The following is a 14,540-nucleotide window of genomic DNA, read 5'->3' as shown; positions in this document are numbered from 1 at the left end:
GAAATGTTTTCTGGTTGAAGCTTTTTTAAAGCTTCAGAAACAATTGATATCTGTTTTTCCCAATTGATAGTTTATTGGTAAAGCCCAACATTATTTAATTTTTTTGACATATAAAATTGTTCAAGAACAATCTCTTCATATTTATGGTAATTATTGGCAAAAGTTTTTACGCGCTCACAATATGAATTCCACCTAGTATCATTTGGTCATCAAGCAGTTTTTTTCATTTGCCCATCCATGTGCTTGATGCACATTTCTAAAATATTTGTTAACTTCAACGATATGTCCAATGATAGTATTAGGAGATACTTCTTTTTGAACCAAATTTTAAAAAAAAAACAATTTGTGAAAAAAACCACCAAGTGGGTTTTTTCAAAGTGGGCCCACTTGGGGAACCCTGGTTATATGTATTTTATATTAAGTTTAAATAACGCATTATCACTAATACATATTTGAATCTTCTTTATTTTTAAGTACATTACGTTTCATAATTTTTTAACTCAAGAATTATAAAATATAAATGCAGTAATATAAAAGGAACAAGTTTATTAATCTTTTTGTTTTCACACACATTTATTTACTATATTTATTAAACATATGGATATTACCTATTATAAAATTATAATCTGTAAATATTTATAATCAGTAAAAACTAAAATTTCATCTGACTTGAGTTAAATAAAAAACTGAAATAAATATTTAATGGTCTTACATGTTTTTATAATAAGGTTAATAGAAAGTGAAATTAAAACTACGTATAATTATAAAGAGTATCAGTTACTTGTCCCATTTGTTTTCAAATAATTAACCCTAGGAAAATGATTTCATTTTTAGATAAATAATTTTAAAAAGTTCTCTTATAAAAAGTTTTAGCTTTTTTTTTTTTTTTTAAAGCCAGAAAATAAAACTGTTTAAATTTGTTAATGTATCACTTGGTAAAAAAAGAAAAAAAAATTTCTTTTCAATTTTTTTAAACATATGAATTAATAATAATAACCTGTTTATTAATATATAAAGCATGCAACTATATTTGAAAAATTGATCTTTTCAGAGTATATTATTTAAATTTTTATTTGATTTAATATCATTAAAATATTACTTTTTGAAAAAACCCACTTGAAGTTTTCAATAGTAGATACCTACTATAAAATTACATGAAGATTCCAGTTTCTTTTACTTTACTAATATTAAAAACTTAATCATATAAATCTTGACAAATTTATGCTGCACTATAAATTATATAAAAGTAAATGCAAAACAATAAGTTTTAGTAAAAAAAAAATTTTTTTGTTGAAAAAACCCACTTATCGTTCCAAGTGGGTTTTTTCAAGGTGGGCCCACCCAATAAAACCCGGGCGGGTTTTTTCAAAGTGGGCCCACTTGGCGAACCCTGATTGTAATCCTTGCAATGATACATGAAAGGCTTATAGTCATATAATGATAAGCTACCTTTTAAAACTGTCCCAGAAAACATTTTAAGCACATTTTTTTAAATGTTCGTGTGTGTATGTCCTGCCTTCTGTCATTAAGCAATTGCATCTGAAGTACAATTTCTTTATGCTCAACGGCATCTAAATTTCCCCAAGTTATTAAGTTATTGCCTGCAAATAAAACTTTCTCAACACCCTGCTGATGCTTAGAAATATCCACCATGAAAGACAATATATGCATATTTGTATATATATATATGCACCACTTTATAACTATATAAATGTTAAATATATTTACATAGTTAAATAGTAGCTATACCTAAAACTTGCAAAGTAACTATTTAGAAATGGTACAAAGTTATAATTAGATGTAAAAATTTTACCGTTCGAAAGAGTGGAGCTTATAACTATATGGAAATAATACAAAGATATAGTTAGATGTAGAAATGCCCTGTTGGTGAAAGTAAGGCTTATTACCATATGATCTCAAGCCCTTTATATACGTGATTCATTATCTGATACCTTTATTATTAATATCAGTTATCAGTATATTCTCCTAAGTATTCAATAATCTAGGTAAGTAGAATATATGTGTATTGAAAAAATATAAGCACAAGATATATATGTTATATATTGTGCATTTATTTTTTCAATTCACATATATACTAAAAATTTATGCTAAAAAAAAAACAAATGAATTTTTACAGAGAAGAAACGTAAAGCAATATCATTTTGAATTGAGTAATTTAAAATCTATTTCAAAGGTAACAATTTGAAATAAAGCTTTAATTAGTTAAATATTAATTTAGATAAATATTTTTAACATCATTTTAAGCATTATTATGCTTATTTATATTTTGAAGTATCAGTCATGTACATTAGAATGTAAGTTATTTATTTAAATATCAATTATGCAGCTTTTAAATTGCTAGATTTGTAGTTATTAAAAAAACTGTTTTAATTTAAACAATCAGTCTGTAAAGCCTAGATTAAACTAACATCATAGTTTTTTCTTTCAAAAATTAAAGCATAAATATTTACTCATTTAAACATTACATCTAATAATGCATCTCATTTAACAAGTGATTTTTAATATAAATTTTTCTAATCTCGTTTCTCTTATTTTTATTTTCAGGAGAGCAACGATGTAAATAATATGAATGCTAGCAGTGATATTGCAGCTTATCAGTCTTCCTTAGAGGATGTTCTTGCATGTTTGTTAGAGGATGAAGAGAAATTAAAAGAAAATTCTATTGCTGATAGCCTTGAAAAAATTAAAGAGCAGTTTCATGAACACGAAGTAAATAATACATGTTCTCATTTTAAAATTTTATTAGCAACCAGTGATTTAAGTTTTTCATTGTTCCATTGCATGTTTAAATGAATAATCTGCATAAAATAATATTTACCTATTAATTTATTAAAAAATCAAATTAATATGATAGATTATGATAGTAGACTGATTTGCTCTTGGAGATAATCTAAAAAGCTATTCTAGAAAAGTTATAGTTTTTGTTTTACATGTTACACTCTAAATTTTATTCCTATATTTATTTTTGCAATAAGAGCATTTCTTCCTGAATATGTATTTATTTGATATATTCATTAGAGTTCAAGTTTCAATTCTTCAGTTATATTTTTTATATTAACATTGCTTAAACAGGAAAACTACGTTAAAAAGTTTTGTTTTACTTTTAGAATTTTTGGAACATAATGGAAAATGTTAATGCAAAAAGCTAAAGTTAATTATTGCAAGAACTGAAAAATATTCTTGCAATTGCATTTGGTGAAATATTAATATTAATAATTGAAATCTTTTTTATCTTGGTATTGCTAAAAACTATTTTCTAATCAATCTTAAAACTGAAAAAGCTTAAAATATTATCCAAATGCTTGAGAATTGTTTGCCACTGAAAGAATGTAACTGATACATAATAATTTTTATTAATTTTATGTTGTAAAATATAATTCTTGTGAACTAATGAATAATTTTTGAAGCCATTTCTAAAAAGACTAATTAAAGGTCTGAAATTGAAGAAAAAAAAATTGAGAAATTATTTAATATAATGAATAATTTTAACTCAACTTAATAATTCTAACTTAAATGAATACTTGAAAATAGTAATAATCAAAATAATGAACTGACTTTGTTAAACAGTTTTGTTTTTACATTCTCTTAGGTTTTACTGTGTTTAAAAATTGTAATAATTTCATATTTTAATTACACATTTTAATCAAAAATAATTCTAATCTTGGTATGCTTTATATAAATAGCTTCCATTGTAATGTTTAATCAGCACTCAATATAATGACTGCTGTTGCTTAAATTAAAAGGGACGTTATAACGTTAGTTTACTATAATGAGTGCAGATAAATATTGCTAATATTTACTCATTGCTAATTTTTAGATTTGTATGCAAAAACCTCTTTTGATTATGCATAATGTAAAGTAATCAATATTTTGTTGAATATTGACCAAAGATCATGCCCATAACCTCCTAAACCTAAAACCACAACCGCCTAAAAACTTAGGGGTCCTGTATCTGCCTTTATACAAAAAGAATTAATTTAAAATTTATCGTTTCATAATGGTTTAAGTTATTTCTTTGAATTTTTTTATTAACTATTAATGGAAGCATTGTCGTTTTCTTTTTAAATTTTCTTCTTGGGAATGAAAAAAAGCAAGAAATAAAACTAAATTTCAGTCACTATATTATAATGAAAGGTTTAAATCAGATGCTATAATGGTGCTATAATATTAAAAAGCGTCTAATCTATGGATGTTAATGGGATTTTATGTGTTGATTATCACAACGGCAGGTCATTGTGATAGGGGTTACACTAAAGAGCGTAGAATTTAGAAAGTTAATATACACTCTATAACAAAAAAATCGACGCACCAAGAAGGAGTTGTCCGCTTGAAACGAAAACTGGTGAATAGGAAGACAATGCATAGAATAGTAAATGATTAAAATTTCAGAACAATTGAATAATTTATTGCAAAATTACAGTAACAAGTTCAATAAGGTGTTGACCTGCCTCTAGCCTGGATACAAACTGCCACATGGCGTGGCATAGACCGATAAAGCTCCTGGATGGTCTCTTGCGGTATTTCCTGCCAAATTCGATCCAATTGTCGAACGAGGTCATCAACATTCCGTGCAAGATGCAATCGCCTTCCCATCATATCCCAGACATGCTCGATGGGAGAGAGATCTGGTGATCTGGCAGGCCAAGGAAGAGTTTGACAAGCTTGCAGACAGTTCATAGCAACTAGTGCCGCATGTAGTCTGGCATTGTCCTGTTGAAAAACCAGCCCAGTGTGCTGCAAAAGGAATGGTAGCAAAGCAGGTCTTAGGATGCCGTTGATGTACCGCTGTGCAGTAAGTGTACCTCTAATGACGACCAAAGGGGTCCGGCTGTCAAAGGAAATGGCACCCCAGACCATAATGCCTTGTTGAGGGCCGGTGTGGCGTGCAATAGGGAAGGCAGGATTCCCCCTCTGCCATGTGCTTCTCCAAACATGTCTTCGATGATCGTCAGGACACAGTTGAAAGCGGGATTCGTCGCTAAAGACTATACGTCCCAAGTCGGCATCAATCCAGCCTGATTGAGCCATGCACCACTGTAATCTGGCACCAAGAAGCAATCGGATGATTGCTTCTTGGTGCGTCAATTTTTTGTTATAGAGTGTATTTCAAAAATATTTTTGAAATTCGTCTGCAGCTAAATTTTTTTCTTTATCAAATATTTTTAGTTTATTTTGCATAATATTTTTAAAAAAAATTCTTTTTAGCGTTAATATTGTTTTAGTTTAGAAATCAATCAAAAATTTTTTTGATTTAAATTTTTATATTTTTCCTTTTACAGTCTTTCATGGTGGATCTTTCTAAGCACCAGCAGGGTGTTGAAAAAGTTTTATTTTCTGGCAATAACTTAATTACTCAGGGAAAGTTAGCTACCGTTGAGCATGAAGAAATTGTACTTCAGATGCAGTTGCTTAATGACAGGTGGCAAGACATAAGGTCTAAAGCATTAGATCGACAAAACAAGTTCGTATTATCTGGTGTTTTATTATTTTTACGCTTATAAGTTTTATTTGTGTTTGAGATTTCAGATCAAGATAAATAAATACATATTAAAGAATTACAAACAAGAAAAGTACAGTATGACAATGGCATTTGTAAAATTTAATGTGTTCATCATCACACTTGTCTGGGATCTGAAGTTTCTAAAAATTAAATAAAAACTGATATAAGTAATGTAGATATTTTACTTTCATTTAGTTAAGAAATAGTCTGATTAAATGCCTATTTTTCTTGTTATAAATGTTTATTTAAAGCTTTCTGCTATCTATTATTTTTAATCTGGATTAATATTTAGTTTTTTCCTCATAATTTATGCTAGAAATTTTGTAATATTGTAAAATAGAAAAGAACTTCTACTGTACTGCATGCATTCTAAAAAATAGGTCTGGCGCAAGATGTTCTTGTTTTTAAATGTATGGTGTGCATTTGTGTTTTTCAAATTTTTTTAAAAGATAATTTAAAAAATTTTTTGTTTGTTTTTTATACATAACTTTTAATTGATACTGTATTTTAATTTGTATGTAATTAGCAAAATTAAAAAAAATTACCTTTTATGTTGGTAATTTAGAATTTTATTTAAATGTAAACATTAAATTTACATTTTAAATTTCATTTTTTAGTAAAATTTGAGAAGTCTGAAATTAAAACATGAAAGTTTAAATTTTTGCAGCTGATTTTATCTACATAAATTTAAACTTTATGTTATTTGTTATGTTTTTTACCTGTTATTTTACTAATTAGGAAATCTAGGAAATTATTGTGAAGCAATGATTCTGCAAATTTTACAAATGTCTGGGAAACTTGGAACTATCTTTATTTATCTATAAAACTTCATCCAAAAGTTTGATAGACCTCTTAGCTTAATGCACTGATTTAGAAAGTTTAAATTTATCTAAATTTATTTTGTTTCCAATTGCATTACTTTTTTCTTTAATTTTAGCTTGCATGAAAGGTTTATGCATCTTCAAAGGATTCAGCTTGACAACATAACAAAGTGGTTAAATGACATGGAAAATAAAATTAATACTTTACCTCCTCTCGGGCCTAATTTAGAAGCTCTTTTAAAACAAGTAGAAGCTCATAAGGTGTGTTTTCATTATTATTTTATTATTTCTTACTATTCTTGTGTTTTGACCTTTAGATACCATAATTAGGTTTTTGGTTATTCCTTTTCATATACACTAGTATTTGTTACTCTTATGAAACTACATATCTATTGCTTGTTTAAGAACTTAATTTACTTCAAAAATATATGAATTGGAAACAACAGTTAAACAGCTCTCAAAAACAGGCGCTCAGTTTCAGGACTTGCCAGACGTGAATGAGGAGTAAGAAAAGGGATTTGAAAAGTAAAACTCAAAGTTGCCTATGAAAAAGTTAGCAACAAAAAAGATTTGAAAAGTTAAACTCAAAGTTGCCTATGAAAAAGTTGGCAACATGACATATTACATTTCAAATCACTTTAATTACTACATATTCACGTCTTGCATGTCTTGAAAATGGGCGTCTGTTTTTGAGTACTTGAAACATCTCTACTGTTTTTTCCAGTTTATATATTTTTGAAGCAAATAAAGTTTTTAATCAAGTAATAGCTGACTGATTCATTTCGTAGGATTATTTTTTAATACGTATTTATTGATCAGAATCAGGGATAGACAAACTATTATCATTTCAGAGAGGTCACCAGCATATTCCTGTTAATGATCTTTCTTTAAGTTATGAAAGCAAGTTTTGTTAGCAATTAGAAGATGCTTTTTTACTTTCTATTTCTTTTTTTCCTGCCAACTTTTTTCCAATTATAAAATAAGTATGCTAGCTCAAATTGCTCACCGCATTTTACTTCACCTTACGATCATTTTTGTGATTGAATTTGATCTTTTATAAATAAATGGTGCAATAGTTTTTAGTGAACATTCTGTATCATACAGTGAGCTTTAGCATTTGCTAAATTATCTGAAATTATCTCAACTTTCAGAAACTTGTGGATGAAGTGGAAAGCAAAAAAGAAGCAATGAATAGTATTACTAAAATAGTTTTTGTTATGGCTGATGAAGATACTAGTCAATTAGGTATGCATAACTTTTATGATGACTTTAAATATTTTAATATTGTTCATCCTACTAACATATTACTCCCACCTTTTGTAGCATATACTTCTTTGAAGAAACAGCTCTCAGATATCGAACAGAAATGGTTAGCCATTTGTCAATCTGTGAAGGATCGAAGTACACTACTCCAAACTATTGTGCCTCAGTGGCAGCAGCTGGACGAAGAAGAATTGTGCTTCAGTCAGTGGCTACATAGAAAAGAATTACAACTTACTGGAATTACTTCAAAACCAGGAGCTGATAGTCGTTCTTTATTAGAACAAGTAAAGCTGCTGCAGGTAAAAAATTTATTTTATGCTAGTGTAGTTTCATATTTTTTATTATTTTACCCCTTAAGAAACGAAACCAATAGTATGTGAGTGCCATAGCTCTTTTACTTTGAGCCGTGATGGCACAGGGGATAGAGTGTTCGCCTTCCAATGAGGTGAACCCTGATCGAATCCCAGTGATGGCTGGTCGATATGAATTCAGTGGTAGATGGATCATGGGTTAGAGTCCTCTTGCCGTCAGGCTAACCGTGGGAGGTACTCGTGGTCTAACTCCCCATGTAACGCAAATGCGGGTTAGCTGAATCAAAAGTCCTCCACGAAAGCAAGTTTCTCCCAATACTTGATACAGGAGTTTCCTTGTCTTCTGGATTGGGTTCAAAATTACAAGGCTACAGAGTTGAACATTGGTAGCCGTAAACTCAAATTTGGGCCAGCTGTTCAAAGACGGTAATAAAATAGAATAATAAAATACTGTGTGTGAGCTGTCGTGGATCAGGAGATAAAGTGTTTGCCTCCCAGTGAGGTGATGCTCCCTTGCCCTCAAGCTAACCGTTCTAGGCCAGATACTTAATCTAGAAGTTCCTTCGTCTTCTGGATTAGGTTCAAAATTACAAGGCTATGGAGTTGAGCATTGGTAGTTTCAAACTGAAGATTCAGGTCGGCTGTTCTACGACAGTTTTAAAATACGAACAAAATACTGTGTTTATGACGGCTAAAATCATTTTATTATTTTTATCACTCTTATTGTTGTCATATTTGCAATTAAGTTAACTATAATTAATCATTATACTTAACTACTATAAGTAATCATTATAATTATACCAAATGTGAAATAAACTTGAAATATTTATGGAGTGGTAAGGGTTAAATCATCAGGTCCGTTCCCGGCTTAGAGATTTTGGAGCCTGCTTCAAACTGTTCTGAAATAGACTGTTCGAAAATAGACTGAAAAGTTTAATTGGTATCAATCTTAAGAAAAGAGTGGAGAATTTTTTTCCTTGTCTGTTTGTTATGAATATACAATTTTGTGTTGAATTGAAATTTTTTGAAAACAATTGTTTCATTTTAATGCAAAATATTTTCCAATCCTGCACAACAGTATTTCTTCTCACTTTTCAAAGAATGAAAATTCCTATTAAACATACATTTAAAGATTTCGATTTGTGCATTTAAAGTAGAATGATCAAACCACACTCAGTAGGAATGTTCTTTAATTTTGCTAAAATTGAAAATTGTATTTTATTATTTAAAAATTTCACTTGTTTATTGTAGTTTAATTTTTTGATAGAAATATTTAAATTGTTGACAACGAATTATTAAATAAAGAATAATGACATCATGTTAAAATTTTGAATTGTACCAATCGAAAATTCAACAATTACGTGATTAACAACTGTTAACTATAAAGGATAAACTTCTCAAAAGTTGAAGAAATTTGAAGCGGGCTTCAAGAACTCTGTGTACCATTATATTTCTCATTTAGAGTTAAACAATTATAATACTTCAAATATAATTGTAATTTTGTAAGAAAGATTTGGTTAATTTAAACTTATCCTTTGAGATTGTTACTGTTTTTAAGAATTTTATTGATTTATATTTTTACATATTTTCTTGTAAAGTAAAATAGTGTTTTGACTTTCATACATTCTTTTTCAGTCAATTGAACAAGATTTAGACATTCATCTTCGTTTATTTAATAAGCTGACAGATAGGGCGCAGAAAATAAAAGAGACTCTTCCAAGTGGTTCATTAGGTGCTATTGAAATTACTGAAAAAATTGAAAGGCTTACTCAAAGATGGGACTCACTTGTTCTAGCCCTAGAAAGCTTGAGCAAACAGGTACAGTCTAATTATTCAAGCAAATTGTTCGTTCTTGTTTTATAACATTCTTAATCTTTTTGTATATCATATACTCTAGCTTTCCATCATTGAAGAAGAAAAGTCTGCTGCTGCAGCTGAGAAACAAAATAATTTAATACATTCTCCTCCATCTAACTCAAGCTCTGAAGTATGTTTATATCTTGAAAATCCTTTCAACATTTGTTTTTAGTGTCGTTTAACTCCTCATTAGCATCTCAAATTTGTATATTAATATGTTTAGAAATTATTTTAATCAGTTAGTATCCAACATGCATAGGTTTAAAAAATGTTAATAGATATTTTATAGTTAACTTCGTTACATAATTTTAGTTTTTAATTGTTAATTAAGTTAAGAATAAATCAAGCATCGGTTTATGACTTATGGTCCACTTACTTTATCCGATAAATTGCATTTTTTTTATCAATTATACTAATACGGTTTTCGTTATTGCTTCTCTATCAAATAACATAGAAAAAGTTAAATTACAGGACAGAGAAAAATGCAGGTGAAAAAATTATTCTAGTAAAAAATAATTTCCATAACCATGATGCCTGGACAATATACATTTTAAATCACACTAAAATAGTTTAATGTAAAAGAAATTGTCTTGACAATGTACTTAAGTTACACAAAATAAAAAAAAAATTATACATTTCAGTCAATGTTTAAGTGTTTGTTAAATTTAAGTGGAAAAGTTTATTAGTTCCGAAATAATAATTAATTTATAAAGCTCTTAGTATTTCTCAACATTCAATTAGCAATATATGCCCCTATCATTCACTAGCAATGTATGTTTCTGCTTATAATTTTCCTATCTTTCATTCCAACCTTTTCTTTTTTTTTTCTTTATTATGCTTTCATTTAATCTGTTAGTGATAATTAAATAGTTTATAGCTTTTCTATTATTATTTTTTATTTTTTTGCAAAATCATAAAAAAGTTAGTATAAAGTTAGTAGAAATATGCTCTAAGTATTAATAAATATTCATGTTAGTAACACCAAATAACTTTTGAAGAAAGGATTGCCTTTTTTTAAAAGCTACAATTATCAGAAATACTGTCATTCGAGGTTACTTAAAGGCACTTATCAGCTTGAGACATTTGCCAACTCATGAGCATTTTCTATAGAGATTAATTAATTGTTGTAAGACTTGTGCGTACAGTTACATAAAATATATGTGTTAAAAAAACATGATCGCTTAAGTTACCCTACAATTAGGGGCCGTTCAAAAAGTACGTACACAAAAATGGAGAAATTTTAACCCCCTCCCCCCCTTCGTACATAACCGTACACAAGGTCTTACTCCCCCCCCTTTAGAGTACGTACATTTTATTAGTCTACCCCCCCTTTTTCATAAAAATTAAAATAATTATGTTTTAAATAAAATTAAATATTTATTTAATATAATTTATTAATTGAAATTATTTAAACAATAACACCGAACTTTATGTACGTACTTTGTATAATACCTCCCAACCTCCCCATCATACAAAACCGTACAAAATAGCAAATCCCCTCTCCCCCCTTCATGATGTACGTACTTTTTGAACGGCCTCTTAAGGGTAAATTTCAGCCAGCAGTAAGAATTTAGTATTTTTCACTCGTGTTGATTGGTTTGATGTAATGAAAGGCTAAAACAATTATACATACTTAGCTGAAAATATTTATGAATTAAAATAGAAATGTAAAAAATTATTTTTAAAGCATTTTTAACAATTTGCACTTTTAATTTACCCTAAAAGAGTTCAAGATATTTAGTATTTCAATTGAAGTTTAGTTAACAAATTTAAGTATAAATATATAGCATCCTCAACTTTTATCAGAGATTGTACAGTAGTAACAATCTGAATAACATGCAATCCATATCAGGTTTGGTGATCTTTGTTATCTTGATTGGAAACAACTGTGAATTTATAAATATTGATTAAAAAAAAAGATGGAAATATAATTTATGAATAAAACCAATCTCGAAAATACTGTTTGAGATTATTTAAAAATAAGAGTTCGGTGATACAAGTTATAAAGCAAAATTGCTCATGAAATCATCTTAATTACTAGCAAAGGTTTATAAATTTACACAGTATAAAAGACAGTTACGCAGTGTTGTATAATATATCTGAAAAAGGTTCAATTTATGATATAAAAATTAACAATCAAACTCAAAATAGTGTTGCTAAAATCAGCTTCCAAAATTTCAACAGCCAAATGACAAAGTTACTTAAGTAGCTTAAGTAACCCCAAATGCTAATTATAAAAAAATTTATACTTCATAAATAATAGCAGAAAATAACTAATCAAAAATTCATTTTTTAAATTTTATTCTTAGATTTGAATGAGCTATTTAATATTTGGTTAATTCTCATATTATTTTCACAAACTAGAGCTGTAAGTCTAATATATATTTATATGTAAATTGGACGTGTATGTTAAAGGACAGTGATCAAGGCGGACCAAAAAAGAGACGTCTTGATACCTGGCGAATGCAAGAGTGGTATGACAATTACGAATCAGTTGGCTTGTGGTTAGATAGGGCAGAATCAACAATGGGAATAGCTGCTTATGAAAGCTCAGGAAATGATATTTCTCCTTGGGACACTCTTTCTTTAGATGACCAACAGATATTAATTGAGGTAATCATGATTTTTGTTGTTGAAAAAATTTAAATTAATGGTAGTGATTGTTTACTGTAAATATTTTAAAATTGGGGATTTTACAAATTTTGATTTATAATATGTTAGTTATAATACAAGAATTTTTGAATTAAGGTTTTGCAGAGTCTCGTTTAAAAAAAAAAAAGTGTGTATAAATTTTTTTAGCATTTTTGTTTTAGAATTTTTTATAATATAAAATGGTTAATATTATCCTGAGAATGAAATGGCATATTTAAAAGCTCTTTATGAAGTTCTACAATTAGCTTTGAGTATTTTAATTGTATTTAATTAATAGAGAACATTTATGACATTGGGGCATTCAGGCATTGGTGTTAATGTACTGTTAGTTTCTATAATATTTTATGTCTGGATTTATAGTATAAAAAGTGTGTAAAGTCCTTCAAATATGATTATCAAATAAAATAAAGAGAAAGAATGAAAATATTTTAACAGAATATCATCAATCTAAGCTAAGTTAGCAAATCATTGATTATTAAACTTTCAGAAAGGTGCATGAAAAGATAGCTGGGTCATCTAAAATGATGCATTGTTGCTGCTTTTATTTTAGAAATAGGTTATGACTACATGGTATCTACTTAGATTTGGATTATTATGTGCTCTAAATTATATTTTATGTAATAGTGACTGTGTGATGGATGCTGAGCATTTTGGAGCAGGTCTAGCAGTCTTTGGGGGAAATTTACTAGAGATATTAGAAGGCTAGGGAAAGATTACAGTTCTTGCAACCTCCTTGACTTTTGTGTTTGTTAATATATTGTTTATCATTGAATTCTATTGTTACTTGTTTATTTTTTCATGTTGGTTTATTCGGAGTGTTTCACTCTGGAAAATGATGTATATAAAGTGCTACTGCTGGAAATTATAACTATAAAAAATGTTGTTCAAACGTTGAGAAAATTTATGTATAGTGATCATCACGGTGTTATCTCTAATTGCAAGTTTATAATAATTTCTACTCTTAATGTTTAAATATTGAAATTAAAACCATGTCTTTTTAAAGAAATTAATTACAGGAAAGCTTTTTACCAACTTTTAAGGAAAACTCTTAAAGAATTTTTCCGTTCTAAACACACAGTTCAGAAATTTATTAACAAGGACAATGTGATGATTTGATGTGCAATTACAATGTATGATGTATTGTTGCAATAAAGAATAATAAATAAGTATTGCAATAACTTTTCAAACTTATGTGTTTTGTTGCATTTTTGGCTTTTAAGGTGAGGGGATGAAAATGATTTAAACAAATATATACATTTGTTTATTTTTGATAATAACTTTGAGCAAATCATTGAATTTTCTTTTTAATTTAGGAAACTGAATCCGATTTCCGTATGCAAAAGATGAAAGTAGAAAAGCTTTTATCACAAGGACATCAAATTATGAAAAATCTTGAATCAAGTAATATTTTTGTAATGATTCTTTTAAAATTTTTGTTCACATTTTTTTCGTAAAAGAATTCTATAATGTGTATATTTATCTTATAAAAAAGAGCTTATTTATTTTGCCTTAAGCTTCTTTTTTTTTCCCCAGGGGTAACACTTGTTTTTCTACAATTTTTAAAATCCTTTTTTTTTTAAATGTATCTTACGTGTTTTTCAAATTTTTATGATTAAAAAATTATTAGCTGTTTAAAAAGGTAGGGTGAGTTTTTTGTTAAAAAAAACATATATTGAAATGTTTATAAGCATTTAAAAATTTGAAATATCTAAAAATTAGAGAATCAAAATCAATGCTTTGCTTCATTGAAATTAACAATGTAAGAAAAAAAATTAAAAATATGGGCACATTATTCCTGAAAAATACTCATGTCAAAGCATCTTATTTTGAAATAAAAACATTTGAAGGTTATAGTAATTTAATATTTGTAATGTGCATATTTTTTTTTGTATTTTATATTTGCACCTTAAATGTCTACAATAATTTTGAATATTACAAATAAAAACTTCAGGAAGAATATTCGATGCTGTAAAAATCAGATTTATGCAAGAAAATAAATAAATAAAAGTAACAATAATTTTGTTGAAAATTTCAAATTAAAAGCCATGTTTATAAAATAAAACAGTTAAAATTTTCCCCCTTATTTTATCTAAAACTTTAAAACAAAATCTACAT

At 27.9% G+C, this 14,540-nt stretch overlaps 1 protein-coding gene across 6 annotated transcripts in view; it reads left to right on the top strand.

Moving 5' to 3' along the window:
- LOC107442807 (dystrophin) overlaps nt 1–14,540 on the top strand; it is a 176,261-nt gene that overhangs the window by 9,957 nt on the left and 151,764 nt on the right. For all 6 annotated transcript variants that reach the window (XR_011636174.1, XR_011636173.1, XM_071177699.1 and 3 more), the window contains exons 10-18: nt 2,566–2,730; nt 5,301–5,482; nt 6,459–6,603; nt 7,494–7,587; nt 7,666–7,904; nt 9,552–9,734; nt 9,814–9,903; nt 12,189–12,386; nt 13,739–13,826. Coding sequence is in view for 4 of the 6 variants with exons in the window: in XM_071177699.1 (XP_071033800.1) it covers nt 2,566–2,730; nt 5,301–5,482; nt 6,459–6,603; nt 7,494–7,587; nt 7,666–7,904; nt 9,552–9,734; nt 9,814–9,903; nt 12,189–12,386; nt 13,739–13,826 (1,384 nt within the window). In the remaining 2 variants the exon portion in view is untranslated. The remainder of the gene's footprint in view (nt 1–2,565; nt 2,731–5,300; nt 5,483–6,458; nt 6,604–7,493; nt 7,588–7,665; nt 7,905–9,551; nt 9,735–9,813; nt 9,904–12,188; nt 12,387–13,738; nt 13,827–14,540) is intronic.

The sequence above is a fragment of the Parasteatoda tepidariorum genome, chromosome 2 (assembly GCF_043381705.1).
Source record: "Parasteatoda tepidariorum isolate YZ-2023 chromosome 2, CAS_Ptep_4.0, whole genome shotgun sequence".
NCBI classification, from domain to species: domain Eukaryota; kingdom Metazoa; phylum Arthropoda; class Arachnida; order Araneae; family Theridiidae; genus Parasteatoda; species Parasteatoda tepidariorum.
This window is presented reverse-complemented; position numbering and strand designations above follow the sequence as displayed.